General features: G+C 42.7%; 1 protein-coding gene across 2 annotated transcripts in view; it reads right to left on the reverse strand.

The window, feature by feature from the left end:
• Positions 1-25980, reverse strand: part of lrp5 (low density lipoprotein receptor-related protein 5) — a 96723-nt gene extending 70743 nt beyond the window's left edge. For both annotated transcript variants that reach the window (XM_080761683.1, XM_080761682.1), the window contains exons 1-4: positions 25718-25980; positions 11317-11517; positions 6948-7164; positions 1206-1274 (exon numbers count right to left, since the gene is read on the reverse strand). In XM_080761683.1, coding sequence (XP_080617809.1) covers positions 1206-1274; positions 6948-7164; positions 11317-11517; positions 25718-25772 — 542 coding nt within the window. In that variant the 5' untranslated portion in view covers positions 25773-25980. The remainder of the gene's footprint in view (positions 1-1205; positions 1275-6947; positions 7165-11316; positions 11518-25717) is intronic.
• Positions 25981-26681: the final 701 nt, after the last annotated feature.

The raw sequence follows: 26681 nt of genomic DNA on the forward strand, positions 1-26681 counted from the left end.
GTCACCACGTACGACACAATGTATCGAGCCCATTAGCCCATTCAGGAGGGGAATCCCTTTTGGTGTTTTAAGCATTATGTTATGCATATATGAAAAATAGCAGATCTACAAGCTCACATAAAAGATAAAACATTATCGTGAAAATGTGTCGCAAATCTTTGAATATATATTCTTTCAGAATAGAGCAAACGTTTTTAACTCAAATCTTGGCTTGTGGGAGGTCCCTCGAACTACACATTTTCAGATGGGGGTCTGCGGCCAAATACAGATAATTCTGGGGGTCCTTGACATGAAAAAGGTTGAGCACCACTGAACATAGAAACATAGGATTTTCAGAAAACTTTTAGGATTTAGAAGTATTTTTTTCTTCTTTTTAAAAAAATCGGCCTCAGTCCTAAATGGGTTAACACTAGCATGTCTGACTCTGAAGTACAATCAGACACAAGTAGCATGTGCTTAAATTCACATTTAGAATTATTTTCAGATGTCAAACATTTCTGAGATGATGAATGGTGATGGATGATGATGCTCATGGAAGGGGAACCTTCTGAAAGCTTCATGGGCTCAAAGATAATCAACTTCAAAATAAATACAAAACGGTCAAATGAGGTCTGAGGTCTGATACGTACACAAATATGCCACTGCACATACAGCGGAAACATCAGAGTGAGTGGCACTGTATACGTAAAGTGAATGTACTGTAACTTTACTGCACCCAGAAGGGTTTATTTAAGCAATATTACACGAGAGGGTGTGGGTTAACGTGATTATTGCCACGACAGTGATGCAGTCAGGAACAAGACAGAGTCGAGTTCCGCAAGCATCACTGAAGTGGCAATAATCACGTTAACCCACACCCTCGAGTGTAATATTGCAATTCTACCACAGTTACCCTTAAAACTATTAAAATCGCTGAAAGAATATATTTTTTTAATGACAGATGTAGTCACTACGACCACAAAAGTCCCAATAAACTAGCTAGGCTAGCCACCGAGTTTGCTAGCGCTCTGGGAGAACAGAGCGGCTGAATTCTTTGTTTTGATTAGGTGGTGAACAGTGCTGGTTTAACCAGCGGCTAGAAGGCTGTTTTAACCAATCAGATTGCTTCCTCGAAACGACCTGTGGTAGAATATGGCTTAGAGACAGACAGGCAGGCAAACAAAGGACCGCTATAGGCTCGTTAGCGTTGGTACAGAACACAGTACCTGTTGCTGCCGTCCATGCCGGCGCGCTCTATCCTCGGCTCCTCCCCCCAGTCAGTCCAATACATGTAGCTGGAAGCAGGAAGAGAACGGGGAGAACATGAAAATTCTGAACAGACTATATTCACTTCAATATGTCTGGGTCCCCACCCACTCACTCAGGGTTGACGTGTCACACCTGTAGTGATGGGAGGGGCACCAAAATGTGGTGTGTTTGATTGGGTAATGGGGGCACTCCCTTATTATAAATGTACAAACTTGTGTGTATGTTCACATGACCTGATGAAGATCAACACAGATCGAAACGTTGTCAGCATTTAAATAAAGAACGTCTTACCTTTACCTGTGGTGTGCGGGCTCCATCCTATCTACATGAAGTTTCTCTTAGCCCAGCACCCAGCCTGTCGATGTGCGTATTCTACGTCTGCTCTAGAGAACATGAGTTTTACCATAGATGTTTAATATTATGAAGGTATACTGATCTCGGCTGGAGCCACTATAGAGGCGAAATGGACTAGTATAAATCCTACACAATTTGGTCTCCTAAGTAGGTGTGGTTCGCTTCTCCCCCGACAGATTTCTTTTACAGCCTACTGCTGCACAAGGTTTTGGCATTGTGACATCAAACTTGTCTTTATATAGGAAAGCGTTTATTTTTTCAGGTGTTAATTGTGAATGAGCTGATTGTGAATGTGAAATGTTAGCACAGTGCACACTGATGTATAGGAGAAATAACACGGCAAATGTCATGATTCCCAAATCAGCCCCCATCGAGCAAGACATTATTAAGCATTGGAACACACATTTTATTTCATGTCCATTCATTTCACATTAAAAATATAAAATATAGTTTTCTGTGTGGAGTTTGCATGTGTCCCCTAGGGTAGGTACCCTCACAAAAACATGCAGTAATCCTGGTCTCTAAACTGCCTCCCCCTGGCCGGCCGGGGCGCCTAATGGAGGGGAAAGGAACTGGTCGGAATAACGTGTTCCTTCCACGCGCTACGTCCAACCAGGGAAACTCCCCCCCTGTCAGGTGTAAAGGAGCAACTTGGACACTCAGGCATGAAGGAAGCATGAGTTAAGTCCGTTGCTCTCCCCCAACAAAGTAGATTTGTCCTGATTGGTCTCGCTAAAGAAAGCCATTTTAGTATGAACATCTTGTAAATATTGAGTGCCTTGTGAAGATTGGGTCCAATATTTAGTTCAGTGACCACGGAATGGAAGCAATAGTTCGTTAGTATAAATATATATATGGAAATAGCGTACATATATTTATTTATCCATAACCATAACCATGAAACAAATAACAATACCAGAAATAACAATCATAATAAACGGCTCGCCGTTATACACTCCTGTCTGTCTGGCCATTTGAACGTTATGGTGCGTCGCTGTTATTGTAATGTGGTGAACTCTGCCGGAGAGAGCAGCTACTTTTCCACGCAGATACTCCACTGTAAGTAGAAGGATTTACATTAACCCATTCTGAACGGGAACCCATTTTGGTGTTAGCATCATGTTATGCTTTAACTATTGAAAAATAGCAGATCTACAAGCTCATAGCGCGCCACCGAGTGGCGCGCTATGAGCTTGTAGGTCTGCTATTTTTTGAAAAATCGAAGAACGACTGACATTTTTAGAATCTGATCTCAGGTCAGAATGGGTTAATCAGACCAGTGTGTGTCCAGTGGAAACCTCGTATGAATCTGATCTCAGGTCAGAATGGGATAACAACTCCCCAAATCTACTGTATGAATTACTGGGAAGGACAGGAGAGAACGAGAGAGAGAGAGAGACAGAAAGAGAAGAAACGAAAAAGCAGCCACTCGGCTCTCGTTCCTGCATCAATGCGTCAACTTAAATACTTTTAACCACTATTAACCATTATATTAAACTTTGGCTGTTTAACCCATTCTGACCTGAGATCAGATTCATACGAGGTTTTCACTGGACACACACTGGTCTGATTAACCCATTCTGACCGTCGTCAGAATGTCGTTCTTCGATTTTTCAAAAATAGCAGACCTACAAGCTCGTAGCGCGCCACTCGGTGGCGCGCTATGAGCTTGTAGATCTGCTATTTTTCAATAGCTAAAGCATAACATGATGCCAACACCAAAATGGGTTCCCGTTCAGAATGGGTAAAAATAGCAGATACAAAATATATATATAATTTTTAAAGATAACATCTTTAACTCATATCTTTGCTTCTGTGGGTCCCTCCATGAAATCATTTTTTGGTGGGTCCTTGACGTGAACAATTATGCAGACTAATGAAAATAGGAAAAGAATCTGGAAAGATGTCAGGATTTATTTAGAAGATATTTTATAGAATGGGTTCATTTCTGTCCGTCCAGCTATCCTCTCGATTTTTCTTTCCACTCTTGCTTTACAGTCATTCTGTCTCATTTTACATTTTATTTATTTATAAAAATAAAAAAATGATACAACGATTTTGTAACCCTTTGTTTTTCAGGCTCACCGGCTGGTCATGGGGAGGCATTTTTACTGCATGTTTTTTTGTGAGGGTACCTACCATAGGGGACACAGGGAGAACATGCAAACTCCACACAGAGAGGCCCTTTTGCCAACCTTCCTAAGAATATGGCCGCTGATACCGCAGAGCAGAGAACACGACCCCAGTGCCCACAGCGGGAATCGAACCCAGGTCATTCTAGCTGTGAGGCGACAGCGCTACTCATTTCATTCCATTATTATTCCAGCCTTTCTTATAAGAGTACCGTCAGTGTTTATACTTTAAAAAAAGATGATGTATAAAAAGAGAGCAGAATTCAAACTAAAAAAACTAAAGAGTACATGGAATTGAAATTTGACCACCAGCAACTGTGTTTTGTATTGTAAAGAATCACATATATACAATGTACATTATGCGGGAGTGTGTGTGTGTGTGTGTGTGTGTGTGTGTGTGTGTGTGTGTGTGTGTCACGCACGCTGACACAGTTTTAGAGTAACAGACAAATCAGCATTCCTTTGGCCAGTGGGGTAGAAACAACAATTACAGCTCAGGAAACCCGAAGGGAGGGAGGGCGAGAGAGATAGAGAGATAGAGGGAGAGAGAGAGAGAGAGAGAGAGAGAGAGAGAGAGAGAGAGAGAGAGAGAGAGAGAGAGAGAGAGAGAGAGAGTCTACTCTTAGTCATTAGCACGACTAACATCTGAAGGAAATGTGATCAAAAGTACCAAAAAAGACAACCACACACACACACACACACACACACACACACACACAATAAATTGAAATAAACATGGAAAAAATACGTTGGGATATAAAACATAAACCATTTAACCTCTATTTAAAATCTTTCAAATAAGATTGCAGATCTACAATCCAAGTATAGGGAATGAGACATTACCTCAGGTGAAGGAGTTAAACCCGTCTACCCGCCACCATTAATTAATAGCGTATTGCCGAGGTTCTACCGCGCGTAACGCTTACTTTGAAGAGCCACTTATATGTCCTCTCGGTCGGTGGTGGAAAAGCCTGACCGCGAGCATCACAGTGCCCGCTACAGGCCGTTGGAAACGCTTGTCTGGGCGGTTGAAGATGGATGGATGGGTCTTTTGAGATTTACAATTGGGTCGCCAAAAATATTTTTTCTGCATATTTATTAATTTGTTGGGTGCAAGTGGCCATGAGTCCAGGCCTGGTTCTGAATAAGTATATCATCTGAATATCCTCTGCTCATATCAGTAAAGCAAGCATTTTGCTATACTTATGCCTTTTACAACCACATTTACAAGTATGAATTAGGATGATGTTCTGTGCTCACACAAGTAAAGACAAAACAAAGAAATCGATGTGATCTATTCAATCTGCGTTAATTATCAAATGTCATATATATATACAGTATATATGTTGTGTGTGTAATATTCAAGGTTAGGTTATAGGTTGTACTTTATTGTTACATCTTGTGTACAGCAGGTACATAAGAGTAAAACTTAGTTTTGTTTGGCTTCCTTAATGCAGCAGCATGTACGTAGATAGCATAACATTCAAATATCATATTGGGAATTGGGTTGCCTGGTTTTTAAATCATAAAAAACTCACGCACGACGCACGCACACAAACCTGTTTAAACTAGAAGCAGGGTTGAGCAACACCAGGTTACAAGGAGAGCGTTTAATTAAGGTTATTACTGTTATATACCAGGCCAGAGTGCCTGCATTGTTGGCGACCACAATGCAACGTGGACATTATTGGAATATTCAGTGGTCACATTCGAGTAAAAATCACTACATTTGATATGACAACTAGTCTCTAGATCTCTCCCTTTGATGGTCAAATAAAGGCCATATCATCCTGGGGTCCAAAAACTGTTGTGCTTGTATTTCCCTGGAGTTAATCAGTGACAGACGAGCTGGTCTGAAGTTCACATCCAGGGTAAAAAAGGCTATTTTTCAGCTGTATAATATCCCCTCCGTTCTATTCTCTTCTATTCCAAGAAGAGTAAATCTATCAGCACAAATAAATCCATCAGAAGAAGGGCAGGTTTTGCTGACATATAGTGTTTCCACAAACACACACACACACACACACACACGCACGCACGCACGCAAACACACACACACACACCATATTGAGAGTATGGAAATGTCAATGTGAGGTTAAGCACAACAGGGAAAGGAAACGCTCAGCTAACAAATACGCTCGTCAACTTTTGGATTGGACTGGTTTCCTTTGGGCTCTCATCTTAATGCACCCACCGTCCGCTGTCTGCCAATATACATTATGTCCCATTATATGATCAAATAAAGAATAAGATTGATCACATAATTAATCGACATAATAATATAACATTCATTCAGTTTTGCCAATTAAAAAAGTCTGACGATGTGATATTCAAACCGTGACAGCTTACCATATAAAACACGGGCTAATCATAGCCCGTGTTTTTGACTGCAGGATGAACATATTGAGCAATTTGAGATGCTTGTTCTGGCTCAGATAAAACAGTTTATGGTCTAAATTAATTGCAATCGGAATAAATAAAATAAAATCAACAGATTAATTGATTTAGAAAGGGCAATTAGTTTGCAGTCTCCTGCTTCCTTGCGTGTGCACTTGGTTATCCTAAGCACGATAATTTTATATTTAATAAAACAACTGGTCTACAAGCCCAAAACGTGTTACACAATGTGACACATTGAGAGCTTGTAGATCTGCCATTTTCACTATTTTTTAAAAAGGTTTGAACATCACGTGTTCGCCTATACGGACGGACGCACATGCCCAAATGGGGGACGCCAGGGTTGAACTTGTTAAATTAGCACTCGGGACATTTATACTGTGCTACATTAGAGTCGTCTGCCAGAACAGGGGCAGCAGCCACTGCGTTAATATGCCCTGCCATGTCCTGATTTATGGCCTCGTGTGTGCAGGCGGCTCCAGGCGGCCTTGGCAGAGACTCAACAAGTGTGTGTGGGACTGCTGGCGGGTTATGACACCGTTATGGCATGCAAGGTATTGTTCATAGTGGTGGAAAACACCGTCTCAGTGGTTCCATGACTCTCTGGTCCCAACGGATGTGAATGCACGTATATGTGCTATACATAGAGATTATAAATACATACCGATTCAGGGACCTCCCGGCACAAACAGGGACCCCCACCCTAAGACATCATTACAGTGTGTGTGACGTGTGCGTGCGTGCGTGCGTGCCGCATGCGTGTGTGTGCCACGTGCGTGTGTGCGTACGTGCCGTGCACACACGTGTTCCGCTTACCGATGAGCAGGGTTGAGTGCTATCGCCCGTGGCTGGTCCAGGTCCAGCCAGAACAGGACTTTCCGCGAGGTTCCGTCCAGGTTTGCCACTTCGATCCGATTGGTCTCGGAGTCTGTCCAGTACAACTTCCTTCCCAGCCAGTCACACGCGAGCCCATCGGGGCTGTCCAGCCCAGAGACGACTACAGCCTGGCCCGTTCCCAGGGCCTCTTTCAGGGCTGTGGATGGAGAGAGACAGAGAGAAGTGTTAGTGTCACAAAACACTACTGGATCTTTAAGTATTGTTTTACTATCCATCATGTTATATTTATGGCGACAGGCAGCAGGAAAGCTGAATGGGAGAGGACAGCATAGGATAGACCAGAACAGTGGTCTCTGAATGGGAGAGGACAGCATAGGATAGACCAGAACAGTGGTCTCTGAATGGAAGAGGACAGCATAGGATAGACCAGAACAGTGGTCTCTGAATGGGAGAGGACAGCATAGGATAGACCAGAACAGTGGTCTCTGAATGGAAGAGGACAGCATAGGATAGACCAGAACAGTGGTTTCTGAATGGGAGAGGAGACAGCATAGGATAGACCAGAACAGTGGTTTCTGAATGGGAGAGGAGACAGCATAGGATAGACCAGAACAGTGGTTTCTGAATGGAAGAGGACAGCATAGGATAGACCAGAACAGTGGTCTCTGAATGGAAGAGGACAGCATAGGATAGACCAGAACAGTGGTTTCTGAATGGGAGAGGACAGCATAGGATAGACCAGAACAGTGGTCTCTGAATGGGAGAGGACAGCATAGGATAGACCAGAACAGTGGTCTCTGAATGGGAGAGGACAGCATAGGATAGACCAGAACAGTGGTTTCTGCATGGGAGAGGACAGCATAGGATAGACCAGAACAGTGGTTTCTGAATGGGAGAGGACAGCATAGGATAGACCAGAACAGTGGTTTCTGAATGGGAGAGGACAGCATAGGATAGACCAGAACAGTGGTCTCTGAATGGGAGAGGACAGCATAGGATAGACCAGAACAGTGGTTTCAAGTCACGCTTATTATTTGACAATCTATTTGGCCAATGTTTGACCAGTTTTGTATAGTTTGTTAATTACTTTTAATGCAGTAATTGACATTTCTTTCTTGATATTAAAAACATCTGAAAAGTCTGTGTAAATTGTCTCTTCACTGGACCGCCCTCAGAATCACGTGGGGACCCCGGGCTCCCGACTCACACGTTGAGAGAGAACCACTGCGATAGTAGACTATTGTACTACTGTAGCGCGCCGCGTGTCTATATGAGATGTCTATATAAACACAGCCTGGTTAATATCCCACCAGAGTCTGGTGTTTTTCTACGCGGGCCAGTTTATATTGATAGCAATACAGTTTGGAATGTACAGTTCCCCCCATGCTCTGTTTAAAGACACAAAGTATTAAGTCAATGCAACAAGTCAAGCCTTCCAGAGAGGACAATGTTTCTGTATACTCTGGACTGTCAGGACCGTTCCAGCCTGTTTGGAGACATTCAGTCAACCGTTTCATTTCAAGGACTCTCAGTTTGATAATGCAATAGGCTACGTACGGACCCCCATTTAATGGCATTTATATCTCTGAGACCCCAATTTGTATTGTAAAAATCAATGTAAATGTAACTCTGAGAGTGTACAAATGGAACCAAATTGACCCTTTAGGGTCCCCATTTGTACACTCTCAGAGTTACAGAACGTTTTATTTAACCGTTATAATCAATATGTTGAGAAAGCGTATACCGGTATCTATTCTACGTCCAAGCATAGACGTGGCAACGCCCCGCATGCCTCTGATTGGCCTACCGACACTAGGCCTGTCAAAAAAAATCGATTCGAGTTAGAATCGCGATTCTAATGCCATCCGATTCAGAATCGATTCTCATTTTCCAAAAATCGATGTACACAAATGTACCTGTGCATGCAATGCATTATGGCCTGGGTTTCTGCATAGTGCATTTACTACCAGCTATAAGCTAAGCCTGCCAATTGTATTTATTTTACACCTGTTTTAATACTAATGTATTGTTCTGGTATTGAGTGAGAAGAGATTTTGTAACTTTTGTACTGGTTCAAATTTGTGCAAGCTAAATACATGAGACATGTTCTTACTCTTGGATTTAACCTTTGTGTGTTTAAATCATTCAGTTGATAAAACCTTTACAATTATACAAGCTTTTTACTAAATGTACTCTGCTTTCATGCCAGAAGACTGGAGTAGATCATGCTAAAATTCTATTTAATTGTTTTTAATAAAAATAAAAATAACTGCTTTAGAATCGGGAAAAAATCTTTTTTGAATCGAGAATCGGAAAAATCGAAAAGATCGTTTTTGAATCGAATCGTCACCCCAAGAATCGGAATCGAATCGAATCGTGGGACACCTAAAGATTCGCAGCCCTAACCGACACTGCCCGTCTTGCCCCAGTCTTGCACCAGACTGTCCTCGGAGACGCGAGGTTACTCCATGGTGGGAAACAAGTAGAAGAGAACGACAGCTTGGCACGCACAACAGTAACTTGTAACAATTTATTTTTGTAGAAGAAAGAGGCAAACTAATATTGTCTATGCCGTTTGATTTGATTGAATGATTGATTGAACACATATTTGTATGATTTGATTTGGGTTGAATGTGTTCTAAATTAAAGTGTTAGTGTTGATCATCGATTTATCGTGTATTAATCTAATTATAGTAGACTAATACTATTATACTGAAAAAGATATAAAGATCAAGGGAAAGGACGACCTTTTTACAGTACAATAATGTTTCAAGTTGTAAAATTCACACGTCATAAACAATATATTAGTTTGCCTCTTCTGCAAAACATGAAAGTTACTGTCGCGCGTGCCAAGCTGTCATTCTCTTGTATTATTTATTTATTTATTTCCCACTACGGAGTATAACCTCGCAGCAGACTATCCAGCATGTATCTTTCACCTCGGAGGAAACTCTGGTAAGGCCGGCAGTGGCAGGCGGGGCGTTACCATGTCTATGCTCGGACGTAGAATAGATAAAATACACGTTGAAAAATGTTTCAGATATTTTTCAAACATTTTCAAATATGGCAGAAATAGCAGATCTACAAGCTCACAACAACGAGTCGCATCGCATCACGACGCATTGCGAGCATGTAGATCGACTATTTCCACGATTTAATTATTATTTTTTTTAATTAAATGTGTCAGTCATTTCTTTGCATATTTAGGTATATTTGTCAGATCTGACATGTGCAACTTCAAAACGTCAAAGCCAAACAGAAATGGAGGAATGTCTGGCGAAACATGGCCAAAGCATTTCCGGGGGTCCCCAGTCAAAAACGTTGAGAACCCCTGACTTAATGCAGCCCGCAGGTTAATATCACAATACTGACATACAGTATTATTGATTTCAGCCAAAGAAAACAACTGACAAATCACAACTTGTCCAAAATTCGGCAGCCAAGAGTTTTAACTAAAACTAAGATGAAAGATTAACATATTACTCCAGTTTTAGCTTCACTGCATTGGCTTCCGGTTGTTTTTAGGATTGATTTAAAAAAAAAATACTTGTTTATAAAGCTCTCAATGGTCTCGCAGCTTCCTACCTACATTATTGCCTGCCTAAATATGTCCCAAACCACCCCTCAGGTCTTCCACTGCTGGCCTGGCTGCTCGCTGTGCATAAAAATGGCAACTAAAAAACATGGTGAAGCAGCTTTCTGCTTCTACTGGCCGACGGCGTGGAACTAACTCCCACTATACCTCTAAGCCTCTTTTAAACTTCTACACTCTTGCTTTTAATTGATCTTTTCAATTCCTTGTGTTATTCATATCCTCACTGTGTATTGCATTACTGCTATTATTTTAATGTTTTATGCCTTGCTTTTTTTTCTCCATTGCTCTGTAAAGCACTTTGAGCTGCATTCTATGTCATGAAAGGTGCTATACAAATAAAGTTGTATTATTATTAATTACTGGTATTAAAATGTTATTGTCTTTTTTGATGTCCAATCTATTTGTATTTGTATTTAGTTCCTGTAGTTAACATAACTATAACTAAATCTATCTGAAATTAAATAAAAAGGTTACTTTTCAGGATTCAAATAAAAAAATAGCAAAAGATTATTCAGGATTTAAATTCAAATAGAGCAAAAATAGCCGATCTACAAGCTACAAACACGTTGCAGTGCGACGTGTTTTGAGCTTGTAGATCGGCTATTTTTGCTACGACAGTAATATACCTATTGCATATATGTGGCCCTCCGGAGTGAGTGTGGAAATATAGTGGCTCTCTCCATGGTCAAAGTCCCCCATCCCTGTGTCAGTCAGAGTGAGTAAAAAGCAGTGAGTAAACGGTGGGTCTCTTACAGTTGGACGACTGGTTCCAGTGGGTCTGCTTGATGGCCTCCTCGCTGACGTCCGTCCAGAATATCAGGCCCTCCGAGTACAGGAAGTCCACGGCCGCCGCGTCCTCCAGGTCACTGACGACCACCGCCGACTCCCCCCGCACGCCGTCCGCGTCCACCAGACGCACGTCGCGCCGATTGGCAAACAGGAGGAGAGGGGAGCCTAGTGGAGACCAGGGAGAAAAGAGGAAACACGCGTTATTGTTACTATACAAACAGGAGGAGAGGGGAGCCTAGTGGAGACCGGGGAGAAAAGAGAAAACACGCGTTATTGTTACTACTTTTAACAGGAGGAGAGGGGAGCCTGCATGGAGACCAGGGAGAAAAGAGAACACGCGTTATTGTTACTACTTTGGGGAAGAGGAGAGGATTGATCGATTCTTGATTGAATACTTTATTACAGTGTGGTCTTCAACCAGTGGTCCGGGGACCACCAGTGGTCCTTGAGGGAGTTCCAGGTGGTCCCCATGCAGCTAATTGAAGGAGTTGGTAACCAAATGGACCAAAAAAGAAAGTCCAGGGACTTGTTGTTTCCACTGTTGTCCTATATATTCAATTCAGCAACATAGGATTAAAAAATTGTAAATGGTGCATTTATATAGCACCTTTATCCAAGGTACATTTTAGATTACACTTTAGAATGTGCATTACATTCACCCATTCACATGCCAGATGCCAGAGGAAACCATGCAAGGCACCAACCTGCACATCGGGAGCAATTAGGGGTCCAGAGTCTTTCTCAAGGAGAAACTAACTAACTCTGGGGGAGCCGGGTTCGAACTGGGAACCTTGCGGTGTCCATCCGGTCACTCTACCTACCCCTGAGCCACTGCCACGCAAATTCTTTACTCTGGTCATACTCCATTCTCCGGGGAGAATGCTATGGCCAATGTTGAAAAATAAAAACCACCACAACACAGACTGTTGATGCTTACTGTACACAGTGTGACGTGGTGGGAGTAGGGTGAAAACAGTAGGTTATTTCTTGTCTCTCAAGAAAAGGAACCAATCTTCGTTCCTACTCTCACTTATGGTCGTGAAATGTGGATCATTACCAAAGAACGAGTTCATCGATACAAACGGACGAAAATGGGTTTCTCCGGACTGGAGGTTGGCTGGCATATCCGTTATAGGGATAAGGTTAGAAACTGAGTCATGCATACAAAGGAGCCACTGCTCCGAGTCCTTTGTATGGAAAAGGAGCCAGTAGTTGTTTCGGGCATCTCTAGGACGCCTCCTGGTCGCCAGCTACCCAGGGAGACTTTCCAATTAGGAAAGAGGCCACAGGACAGACTGAGGACCAGGTGGTGGGATTATTATCTCCACGCTGGCCTGGGAATGCCTCGGGATCTCCCAGACAGTCAGAGCCTGCTAATGTGGACACAGAGAGAGGGAAATGTGGGTTTCTCTGCTGGAGCCGCTATACCTCCAGCTGCGACCCGACTCTGGATAAGTGGTTGAAGATGATTGGGTGGTAACTGGTAAGGGGCACGTGCTGTGTGATAATAATCAAAATAATGTCGTTTCACAATGAACAGTGAAATTCAGCAGTGATAATTATTAACAGTTACCCGGACCACCCCAGTGAAACTACCCGTCACGGCAGGGCCCAAGAAGACTCCATGAAATGCTACGACAATTTAGACATTTAGCAAACGCTCTTAATCCAGAGAGATTAAGCAAGAACAACACATACATGAAAAATAGTGCAATGTGCAATGTCTACATATGCTATCTAAATTACATAAATTGAGCCTTTGCATATGCCTATAAGGTCGCCGAGGCTAGGGCAAGTGCTACGGGCTAAGATGGAGTGTGGAGCATTGTCCCTGCGTTTTTAGTGAAATGTTCTTCAAGCTTCCCTGCGTTGACTGATCTGAGCGTGGAGGAGGGTTTGTAGGGTCCGATCAGACTTTGAAGATATGGGGGTGCCAGCCATACCTTTGGTTGTTTTAAAGGCCAGCATCAGAGTTGTGTACTCCGTGTGCCTGTGCGGGCAGCAAACCGGGAGCCAATGGAGGGAGCGGAGAAGGGGAGAGAGTAGAGGCATGCCGGTAGGCCAGTAAGGAGAGAGTTACAATAGTCACGTTTTGATATTTAGGGCCACTTGAAAAGTGACCTGTAAACAAGAGAGACAGAGGCCTGTAGATTATAGTGGGTATATGCGCATGCATAAAGTGAGTGCCAAAGTGAGTTTAACCCATTCTGACCTGAGATCAGATTCATACGAGGTTTTCACTGGACACACACTGGTCTGATCAACCCATTCTGACCTGAGATCAGATTCTAAAAAAATGTCAGTCGTTCTTCGATTTTTCAAAAATAGCAGACCTACAAGCTCGTAGCGCGCCACTCGGTGGCGCGCTATGAGCTTGTAGATCTGCCATTTTTCAATAGCTAAAGCATAACATGATGCTAACACCAAAAGGGGTTCCCGTTCAGAATGGGTTAATGTTGTTTAACGTAGTTTAATGCAATCAGATAGGACTTTTCCGTTTGTATTTTTGGATGTTGAATCCCCAAATTAATAATAATAACATAATTATTGAGAATCCAAGAAGAACATTTCTGTGCACGTCAGCTGAATGTCCATCATTCACGATAGGGGAATTCAGAGCGTGACTGCATGTTTCATTAAGTTCAACAAGTACGTAAATAAAAAACCTGAATACCAGTCAAACTGAACACGAAACCACTTTCATTGACGTATAAATAACCATGAACGGAACATGGGACATTCAATCCAATTCAAGTCTGTGTCTGTGTCACCACCACCACCTGCATAAACCAGGAATCTTTTTGAAAGAAATCTGACATTAAAAGGGTTTTTTCAATGTAACTATTTTAAAGGCAGGAAAATGATAAAACATGTAAATGTAAAGATAATGTTAAAAGACTTTTTTCAGGATCATTCTGCAGACAGCAGTGGGAGTTGGCAACCCAGTGACAGAGGCCCGAGCTGACACGATATCTGACACAGGGCCTGTGGTGAGCCCGGTGGTTTGGTCTGGCAGTGTGGCACTGCTGGCATGCTGTGTTCTGGCACCAACATGGCCGACTCTAATTCCCTCAGCAGCGCACACACACACACACACACACACACACACACACGCACACACGCACACACACACACACACACACACACACACACACACACACACGCAGCCGCAGCCTCGCACGCACACAGCTGTCAGTCACAAGGACAACCTTCCAATCTCCACAAGAGGCACATTTTTCAACAAAGAAAGAAGAAAAATAGCTGTATTGTCTTGACTGAGTGACAACCGTGGGTTTCTCTTGTTTTTCTTTTAGTTTTTGGGCTGTCTTTTAGGTTGTATGCAGGACTCCAGGCTCACATGGGACTTACTCAGCATTTAGAGGACTGTGTTAACTTTGAATCCAAGCCAGAGAATACAAAACAAGAAGTGTAAAAAGACTGTTGTGAACCAGTTCGAATCTTGTCTTTTACCCTTTCAATTCTTTTTGTGGGATATTACTTTGTTAATTGTTATTGATCCCTTATGTGTCTCTGAAATGGATTAATATTACTTTGTTATTGATCCCTTATGTGTCTCTGAAATGGCTTATTAAAATGTGAGCATTTTTGGCAGTGGCACTTGTAGTTATTACGTGTAATAAAAGGTGTATGTATGTGTGACGTATGTGTTCCGTCTGTGGTTGCATGTATCAGACAGCTTGAGCTTGGCACACACCAGAGCACATCAGAGAGAGATTAAATACATTTGGTGTCAGGTCTCAGGTATAAGGCCTGAGCGGACAAATGGAAAAGCCCTGCCCTGATTCGTGTTGGGGCCGGGTTAGGGCTCGAACACCGAGGGCCCCGGAGTTGGGCTTGGAGTTTTGGGGCCTGTGCAGGGCTAGAGTTTCTAGGGGTCTTGAAACTCATGACACAGATGAGAAGAGAACCAATTATGATGACTCTGAGGAAGATCGAAAGATAGAAACAATCGGTCATTTCTTGTTATACTAGCACCTGAAATAAAGGCTAAAACTGTTGGAGCTGCTCCAGTGTCTATCCATTCTTCTGTAAACTGTTGTCCCTGTACTGCTCCTGTGATGCACTGGACTGGCTGTATTAGGCTGAGAGGCGCTGGTAGACTCCCTTTTGTCCTCCAGAACCAATTAAGCTTCTATTTCAATGCCAATGAAGAAAGAAACACACATACATTACACACACATGCATGCACACACACACACACACACACACACACACACACACACACACACACACACACACACACACACACACACACACACACACACACACACACACACACACACACACACACACACACACACACACACACACACACACACACACACACACACACACACACACACACACACACACACACACACAGTAAAGCCCTGCACTGTGAAAGAAGTTGGTAAGAAATGTTGCACAAATCACATTTCTACCAATCTAATCCAATTTCCCCAAATAGTAACCGCAGAATTGTATTCTGGCCTACATACAGGACCAGATCTGGGTGGCTGCCTGTCTGGCTGGCATCACATTCAAATCAAATTGACTAGACTCACAACACACAATGAAGCATTTGAGATTCACGTCTGTATACCAGGTGTATGGAAAGAAATGAGCTACACCTGCTTATAATTCGGATTGGATCTTTGTTGGTTTTCTGCTTTATATGTAAATTGTCTTGAGACAACTTGAATTTCATACGTAATGTAAAAGACAACAAAGACGACTGGGAAGTCTCAATCAAAAGTGAAAGGGAAAGATACGGTATAGATGTGTGTCTATTGTCTAAAATCTCTATCTCCAATACATGAAAATAACTGAAAGGTCACATATCCATTAGATCTGTTACTCAGGTCATTATCGCAGGTTTCGATCGACTGAGGGTGAGGATTAAAGTCTATTCACACACAGCATTTAGGCCATTTATGATACATAAATAAATATATAGGCTGCCATAATCTAAGTAAGGCTGGCCTCGACTATCTGAATATTTGGATACACTACAAAACTCACAAGAGACACCAAGCTAGGATTTTTGGTTGTTATAGCAACAAAAAGGAAGGACAACACAAAAACAGAGAACAAGACTGAAGAGAGAGAGAGAGAGAGAGAGAGAGAGTCAGAGACAGAGAGAGAGAGAGAGAGAGAGAGAGAGAGAGAGAGAGAGAGAGAGAGTCAGAGACAGAGACAGAGACAGAGACAGAGACAGAGAGAGAGAGAGACACAGAGAGAGAGATATTGCAGTCATGGGTTCTTCCTGCCATCTCCATGCCCAGAGAGGGACACTACAGCTGGGATTAGTTTTGGCTGACCTCCCCTGGCCAGCTGGGGCTTTCTGGACCTAGAGAAGACAATCCACAACTACCACATTCAAAAGCCCCTTTTAGACATGGAAAACATATCATTGCCAGCGAAGGTAACAGATCTGGCTTGTTCCCACAACCAACAACTGCTATGCCCAGATAAACTGTCAGTGTTGAGAAAATAGGGCCAGTTTATTCTGTCATTTTCTTGGTTGTGTAGGGTTATTTGTCTGAGATAAGGAATTTTATTTTAGGATTTCTACCAACTGTACATGGCTCTCCATTATGCTTATTATGTGTGATATGAAGTGTGTATGATAAACACAATCATTCTTGTTTCGTTATCATCACTGTCTGTCTTCCGTCATAATTAATGCACTAAGGAGAGTCAAACCTTTAGAACCTTCAACTTCACGTCCAGAGACGGGCATGATGCAATCATGCTGCAAAGTTAGCCGACATTGTCAACTGACGGCATGTGGCAAAAACATCCCTTGTTTCTTTTTATCTCTGCATTACTAGTACATCTGTAAAATAATACGAGAAAGAAAGAAAACACTAATAATAAAGTGCATGTGCCCCTCTTTGTTGTCAATGGATTATTTTGAGCAACTGCTTTGGAAATAAAATAACTAAACTTTTAAACAAGCTCACAATGTTGTGGAAACTAGCAAGAAGAAAACCATGGTTACAGTCAGATTAGTGAGGATTTTGCATGGAAATGATGAAATGATTTGATCATTTGATCATTTATTGCGACAATATGGATTTATTTCTTACCGCAGTGAAAAAGCAACGAGTCCCAGACTCCCGGGGTCCGGCTGTTAACCGGGCGGGCATGCCCACTCCCACGGATATAGACACATTAATAGAGTCAACTCAGTCAAGTACCGGTATGTCTGGTCAAACTGATTCGGACATGATTCGCGTTCTCACATACCGCCCATAAATTAAGTTCAGGGTTGCAGGTAGCACGTCAAAGCTTTTTATAAACTAAGTAAATTTAGCTCATTTTCCTGAAACTACATGTAAGAAATATTTGGGCATTTGGAGTCAATGGTATTTTTCTTTTTTTTTTAAAGAAGAAGAAAGAAGTATTTTTGTTTGAAAGACTTTATTCCTGTAGATGCCCTAGAGTAAGCCGAAATGCCACCAGAATCTCCTGGGATGCAAACAGAACAGAGGAGAATGCAGAAAAGTGGGGGAATGGGAATCTCCATTTGAAAAATAATAGGAGTTGGGCGTACTTGTCCAAAATGCCTGAAAATTCTGAATGGTAAAGACAAATAAATAAATATAACACTTTTATGCTTTCCAAACGGCTTCCAGCAGTCTGCTATTTCACTAATGAGTGCAATGCCCATTAGTGGGTCTGTCTCTGACAGTAAAGTTTGGGTCCTTCTCCTCTGACTCCTGACTCACTTCAAATGGTTTTATACTGCACCTGGCTGCGTGTGTGTACGTATATATATGTGTGTGTGTGTGTGTGTGTGTGTGTGTGTGTGTGTGTGTGTGTGTGTGCGTGTGTGTGTGTGTGTGGCACAACACAAAGGAACAGCTGAGGAGTTTGAGGTTGTCAGTAGGATTAACAATCAGAGTGGGAGGAGACTGAAAGACAGAGGAAGGCCGTGTGTGTGTGTGTGTGTGTGCACGTGCATGCGTTAGTTTGTGTGTGTGTGCCCCCCCTCACACCCCACAAACGCGCGCGCACACGCACACACACACACACACACACACGCTGTTGTGGGGTGGGGGCCACAAAGTCCCAGGTCTGAAAAGACAGAGAGGCCCAGAAGAAGTTGTATAGCTTAGGAAATGCACTGCTTCACCCCCACCCACCACACACATGCATTCACGCATGCATAGATTGCGCGCGCACGCACACACACACACACACACACACACACAATTCTCAGCTCCCTTGTTTTGTTCTGCTTGAAAGAATAACTAACAGCCACCCTCGCTTTACACCTTATCAGGGAACCCTGTGTGCGTGCGTGCGTGTGTGCGTGCGGCCGTGCGCGTATGGAGTGTTGAGAGGGTGAAAAGGAAGGAAGAGATTTTCTTCACACCTCCCCAGTTGGGACAAGAAACATTTGCGTGACGTGCACAGAGCACATATTTATACAGCCTGTGTGTGTGTGTGTGTGTGTGTGTGTGTGTGTGTGTGTGTGTGTGTGTGTGTGTGTGTGTGTGTGTGTGTGTGTGTGTGTGTGAGAGAGAGAGAGAGAGAAAGCGAGAAAGAGGGGACCCCAGAGAAATCATAGCAGTCTGCGACAGACTTCCTCCTCTCTCTCTCTCTCATTACCCCTCCTCCCTTCTTCCTCTCGCTCCCTCTCTCATCTTCCATCCTCCCTTCCACCTCTTTTCTCTCCTCGTGTTTTTTCTTCACCTCCTTCCCTCGCTCCTTCTCACCTCTGTAAATTCCTGCCCCCCCTACTTCATCTTCCTCTCCCCTCTCTCTCTCTCCTTCCACTCTCTCTACCTCCTACTCCTGTTTTCTCTCCTTCCTTCCCTCCACCTATCCTCTCTCCTTCTCTCCTTCCTTCCCTCCACCTATCCTCTCTCCTTCCTTCCCTCCACCTATCCTCTCTCCTTCTCTCCTTCCTTCCCTCCACCTATCCCAGTTGTATGAAATCAAAACAGCAGAACCTGCTCGTGTTTCACGCCCCGAAAAAAGAAGGAAAAAAAAGGAAAAACAGGAAAAGATTCAATCTCTTCTGTACATTCCTTCTCTGCACTGCAACCCAATCTCCTCTCTCCTCTTTTCCTCTCTCACCTCCACCCATGCTCTCCTCTGCCAGTAGCCTCCTCCTCCTCCTCCTCCGTGTCTCTCCTTGCGTTCGTTCATCTGCCCCCCCCCCCACCCCGTCTCCTTCCATTTCTCCCCTTAACTTATTGCCTTCTTGCTAACTCTTCATATACAGTTTCTGCAAATCGGAAGATTTTACTGTGCAGCCTTATCCACCATGTGGGAGACTCTCCATGGTCACATACTATGATTACAATTTAGGCATTTTAGCAGACGCTCTTAGACTTACAATAAGCAAGAACAACACATGGTACATCAAATGCATAGCAATAGTCATCTAGGATCATAAGTAAACCAATATCCGTCAGTAATATCCGTCAGTAATTTCCTACATTGAAAGTATAAACACTATAGAATGCTATAGAATGCCAGATCAATAATGACCTGGCATCTGTCTGCATAAAATTATATCTAAATGACGTATTTTAACCTTTGCATATGCCTGCAAGGTCATCGAGGCTAGGGCAAGTGCTACTGGCGTGAAATCATGTATCCAAGGACGCAAGTTCCGTTCTTTGCGCTCTTATAGTACGTGTCGTTTGTTGACTGGAGCTCATTGCATTTACTCTGATCTCGCACGTCGCTCTATAGAAAAGCATCTGCTAAAAGCTTGAATTGCATAAATTGCAGAGAAAACAGCATTTGTGATTGTGAATATGTGGGTGCCTTTAATCGCGTATGTGTCCATGGAGAGTCTCCCACCTCCTGGGGCAGCACTTTTCCCTCTCAGTCATTGCACTTCAGCACCATGGCCTGAATTCAATGCGTTTTAAGTTAACCGCTCCCCAGCAATCCATATTGTAATTCATTCACTGGTTAAAACTGACAGAGCCTTCATTCGTTATCATCCAATCGTGGACCTTTGTCTTACGACACACGAGGAAAGTCCACTTCCTGAACTCAACTGAATAGAGGTGTAGTATTGTACCGTCCTTAAAGATGTGTTGCTGATGATTCCCCGTCATCAGGTACTATGGTTTTATACTAGGAGCAAGATTTATTTCAAAAACGTGTACAGAAAGTGGGCCTCACCCCCCAGTTGCCTGGTTTGCCTGGATCTGACCCCCCCATGCCAAAGCGCCAGTGCTCGCCCAGCAGTCTGCCGTCACCCAGGCGGACGTCACAGCACATTGTGAGCTTGCCTTGTATATCAGCTATTTTTTATTACATGCACAAAATAGGGATGGCAGGGTTAATGTCATTAAGCATTTCTCTGATCAACCTAAATGAAAATGTACTGCATACTATGTAGATTGGAATCTATAAAGAAGAAGTCACACCCGTGTGAAGTGAGGGGCGCTCTTATTATCATACTGTACATCATCTCATACTGGCCAATCAGAATGCCTGTTGCCTGTGATTGGTTAGCCGATTTGCTCGTTTACATATGACATAAATTTTCCCATCAATGTCAATGGCATTTAATGTTTTGATGTTTAATTTACGTCATATTTAATGGAATTTTGACCTCATTTCTCCGTTCATTGTCAATGGCAAATCTTGAGACGTGTGGGGACAAAAGCTGTATTATACTTACTGTATAGGAGGGGCGCCCCTCAAAAATCAGATTTCCCTGTACAACTGAAGGGACACGTCAGCCTAATATTTGCCTCAGAGTGTTAATGTGAACCTTAAGAGGTTTTTCTATCCCCCATGTGTCTGTTCAAAGTTCAAACCAGCACCATTTCTCCTATCATCTAAAGCCAGAGTCGTCCAGCCAAACTCTTGACAAGAGGAAAAATAACCGCAGCATGATGTGTTCTTTTTCTTCAGTTCATATTAGTGTCTTAAAGGGTTGACAAACATGTGCTCATGTTGCCCATCACGGTCTCCAAAGATGAAGGTTGATGACTGGGGAAATGAGTAATGTCTTAAAGAATGGATCAACCCCTCCTCTGCATGGTTGAATAGACAGTTAAGGGTACTGAAGAATACTGCTAGAATAGCTTGAGGAATGACTGAACAGCCGTTGCGCTCACTGGAAAGAAGCGGATAGTTGTTTTTTTTGCTCAACACGGACATGAAACATCACTCCTGGTGAAGCAAAAGTATCAGCCTCCCTAAAAACTGTTAAAAAAACAAGTCCCCAACCCCCATATGGAAATTGATGATAATATTAACCTACCCGAGTATGTTATTTCAGTGTAAAAAAAAAAAACAACAACCCACAACAACCACCAAAATAACACAAAACGTTGCAGTAAAGACAATGTCATCAATCCTATAGTTTACGGCCGAGCTACACCAGGCTTTTCAAAGCGTGTGTGCGGCTGTGCGCCCCACCTTATATAGCTAGCTCCACCTTAAACTGTATTACTGAAAAAAGTAAAGTATTTAGGCTAGAGATCTGTCTGTAGAAGGTTATACGCACACACACACACAGTCACACACACACACACACACACACACACGGCTGTGATGTTTGCCAGGTGGTGTAGTGACACTAGTCAAACGTTTTGGCCAGTGCGTGTGAAGTGTGCGTTTATGTCTTGTCACCTCTTCTCTACATTTCTCCAAAGCAAGTCCAGTCCAGGGCTTCTCTCTCTCTCTCTCTCGTAATATAGATAGGATGACCACCAGCCATGTTATCTCTCTATTAAAGTGACTAGTTACTCTGGTGTAGTGAGTCAGTACACCATACTACACACAGCAGGCGACGTGTTCAGCATCAGCAGGGATCCCTAAACTGTTTTGGTATCAGAACTAAAGCACAGGACAGGAGTCGTCTGTCAAGCTGCGACCACAGCTAATTAAAATAATATAGAGATATTCCCGTTATGTCGGGACAATCATGTGACCCCGTTTTATACCCTTGTGCATTACATGGGACCCCTTCCTTGCCTGCACAAATGAGTATATGCCAACATACAGCATGCCGACGTCAATGCTATACAATCTATTCCTTCCTATTCCAGACGAAAGAATACGTGATCATGAAGGCTTCCAGTAGACTTGTGTAAAAAAAACACTTGACATTTCAAGATAGATTGACAGTGAGTAAGTAAGAGAGAAGTGGGAAGGGAGTGAGAATATGAAAGAGATATGGGAGAAGAGTGAGAGATAAGGAGAGAGAATGTGGATTGAAAATTAAAGTATTTGGAAAATCGTGCATCACCACTGGTTACTGATGTTGATGGAAAAAAAAGATCTTCTATTTTGGAATATTTCTAAAAGAAAATCTAAAACATTTGTCAAACAGTTGTGGGACAAATCGGCTGCATATAATTGCCGATACGGATGTTGAAAAACCAAAAAGAATCTAATGTATTTGGAGCATATACCGGTAACTACATGTTTATTATTGATTGGGTGTTTGAGTGTATAGTCTGGCTATGGGAGGTAGACATTAATGATAAGCTTTCCGCTGCAATTTAGCTCAATGTCTATGTTTGCAGGCCAACTTAACCCATTCTGAACGGGAACCCATTTTGGTGTTAGCATCATGTCGTGCTTTAGCTATTGAAAAATAGCAGATCTACAAGCTCATAGCGCGCCACCGAGTGGCGCGCTACGAGCTTGTAGGTCTGCTATTTTTGAAGAAGAAGAACGACTGACATTTTTTAGAATCTGATCTCAGGTCAGAATGGGTTCATCAGACCAGTGTGTAGTCCAGTGGAAAACTCGTATGAATCTGATCTCAGGTCAGAATGGGTTAAGATCTTTAGCGACTTATGCTGTCTACTGCAAATCACTCTGTCAGTCTGCCTGTCCAACAAAATGTCAAGCACAAACCAAGAGCTGGTCACGGAATATCACATGCTTATTATATTTTCAGTTCCAGAATCCGACCGACCATCTATAAGAAATCAGGAAATATCCACATCATCACCACGTGCCATTGATTCAATATTGTGTAACTCTCATGGCAATAATGTTTATTAATAATAATCTAATATATATGGTTTATCGGATTGAAGACAGAGAGGGGAGGAGAACAGGGATATTATTTACAGATTCAGAATCCCTGGCATCACAAGCATGTTGTGGACTGAACACAACCCTTGTAGCTTAGGAGGTCCATCAAATGAATTTTCCAATACATGGCATTCATTAATATGAACTCTGTTAAGGAGAGTTCTCCTTGTGAACTCTCAACAGTCGTTGAGAGACATTCAGAACACTGCTTATTTTAAAAGAATTGAGCTACTACAAATCCTAATGAAAATGTGTTTTTTTTTAGCAAAACGTTCTTACTCTCCACCAGCACTAATAAAAGCAGACTTTGCTATAAATTCGAACCATAACACCACCAGTCCACCACCCTGTTTTTCAATTGAGTATGAAGGACCCCCAATGGAAACAACACGCTGTAGCCCGCCCCGTAGGCTTTCTTGCGTTATAAATCCTTATGGGATGTGTATTGAACTGTACTTTTCTATGCTTTTTTCTGAAAACTGTTAATAAAGTATTCAATCAATCAAGATCATATAGGCTAGTGGTCAAGTAGCCTACATAGCTGCCATAATTGTGTCACATCTGCAAAACATTCAGTATAAATCCCTGTGGCATTTTCTGATGCTCATTCGGACTTCACTGTCGTTGCACTGAAAGAATCTACAGCCACAGGCAATGGAAAAACAGGAGAAAATAATTGACAAATCGGGTAATTGTGGCCAATAATGTTATGTAAATGATTGATTGCGTATCTGTGGTTCTCCAGAGTCCCTTTCGCGGCAGGTGACAAGTTGTTCTGGCCTGGGATTAGGTTCCTCGTAGGGCAAAGAATATAATATGAATTGCCCGATAACCGCAAGGCGCTCAAGTGTCACTGCGACAGATTAGCAGCTGCACAGCACTGTTTATGTTGCGATATTAATTGATCCGATCCAAAGTTATTGCGTCCATATATGAGCCAGGTTATTAGCTCCGCCCATGAAAGTTTCTTCAAGCAGTTGACATTAAATAAACCTACAAATGAAGCCAGCCAAGGACGGGAGAAAGTAAACTATAGTATACAGTGTAACAATCAAAGTTACAATCGGAGTTTCCAGAACCCATTTTATTTTCAGAAAACAAGTCAGTCTGTCTCTTTCTTCCCCTAGCAGGAGAAAATCTCAACTCTCTCTCTCTCTGACACCCGACACCGATCAGGGATGGCTGGGTCCGACCGACCGAGAGAGAGGCCCAAGAAAACAGCCCTGGCTGGCCGGTCACAAACTTCTATCTATTATCACACAATTCACGAATTAAGCACCCCGGTCTATAATGACTGGCTAATTTAAAACGAACAAATCTTTACTGCGGGGGGGTTAAAATAACAGCGATTATTACACTGTCGCACACCACGTCACGCAACTTTGCGCCCCGAGGATCTAAAAAAGAAAACCTCAACTTTTAACACACAGCCACAGCCAGGGCTTAAAGTTCAGAAACTTTAACTGGTTTTAAAACAATAGTCAATAAACCACGTGTAAGTAAGTGTGCAGATGTATGCTTGTATGTGTTTACTGATGTGGTAATTGTCGTTCCTCTAACACTATAACGTTTAGGTTACTACTACTTCCCAAATGTCTCTTAAGCAGCGTTGCCAGATCGCAGTGAGAGGAGAGAAATAAGCAGCCAGCTCTATGAAAACAAGGCAGGGGCATAAAGCCCAGGTTCATGCGGAAGGTTGTGGGTTCGAACCCTGCCTGGGGTCGACGTCAGCAAGGGCATGCGGTCACAACAGGTTCCTAAAGCCAAATCAAATGGGTTAAGATCTGAGCCAGGTCTCCTGAGGAGGCGCGTCTGAAGCCTGCATCTGGACTGGGTATTCGGAGTCGAACATATAAAAACAAATCCTCTATAAAAACAAGCCCCCCCACCACTGGTTCACACTTCAATTTGAAAATAGCCAATATAAAATAGGCAGCTGCATTGCCTGAAGGAAGCCAAACCAAAAATAAGTTGTACTCTTTTGTATCTGTACACTTGACTTGGACCTTGTTTTCAGATGGGGGTCCATGATGCAGACAAATACGTATTAATTGGGGGTGGGGGGTCCTTGATTTCAACATGTTTGAGAACCACCATTGCTTTAAACAGGCCCAAATAAGCAACTACATTTAAGAAGAAAAAAAAACTAACCAATATTTACAAGCATCACAGAAAAGTCAAGCCACAAAGTCGCTTATAATAAGCGGACATGGCAACACCGCTCCTAAGGATAGGATCCATGTTTCTGTTTCCACACAGGTCTCTCTTCGACCGAACAAAAAAAAAATAGTAGAACACACACACATGAAGTCAAAGCAAACCTTACCGTCAACTATGGAGAGCAAGCAAATCCAAAGAAGAAGCAGCAACAAAACGCCCATTGCAAGTCCTCTACTCCTCCGCGTTAAATCCAAAGCTCCGAGTCCATTGTCGGGGATATGTATTCCTAAAGAAAGTTGTAAATGACTCCCTCTCTCGTCTCTCGGGTGTATATGTGTGTGCGAACGACGTGTGTGTGTGACTGTGTGTGTGTGTGTGTGTGTGTGTGTGTGCCTTTCTCTTCTTGGCGATACTTTCTGTAGGACGCGCTCGCGCTACTTTATACTCCAAGCTGTGTCGAGCTCGCGCACGGGTGAAAGGCAAGCGGAAGCGGTGTCGTGACGTCACCAGACGCGAAGCATTTGTTTCCTTTTTTTCCCTTTTTTTCTTTCCCCACCACCACCAATTTGTTCAAATTTGTCAATGTCACCGCGATAAGGCATTGTTGTGGCAATGCGTAGCGTGTGTCGTTAATTAATGTGCATGCGCCTGGTACGATGTTATTACAATGTATGTAAGGTATATAGACCACCACACCTTCACACCGAACAACACAGGCACACATCATTATCACTATCACTAAACACCTTTTGCACTTTTCTATAAATTCACATAATTCTATCTTTTTCTAAATTCTATAAATGTATATAGACTGTATCATTTAATAATAATACATAATAATAATCATAATAATTGTGTCATAATGTATAGCCTATTACAACAATGATGTAACACATTTTGTTTATTGTAGGTTGTCCTTAATTCTCCTAATTACAACTGAGGGCCCGATTTGTACCTAATGCAAGCAGAGTGCACAAGTACTTCGATCGGCTGGGTATGTATGTATGTTGGCAGAGACGAAATGTTTTTATAATCATCATGGGGGGGGCGAAAAAAGTTGTTTCACACTAAACCCAAGCGGTTTAGGTTCTAAACAATTATTTGTAACACTTTTAAATGTGTCAGTGTTT

Source organism: Protomyctophum bolini, assembly GCF_963924005.1.
Source record: "Protomyctophum bolini genome assembly, chromosome: 4".
Taxonomy (NCBI): Eukaryota; Metazoa; Chordata; class Actinopteri; order Myctophiformes; family Myctophidae; genus Protomyctophum; species Protomyctophum bolini.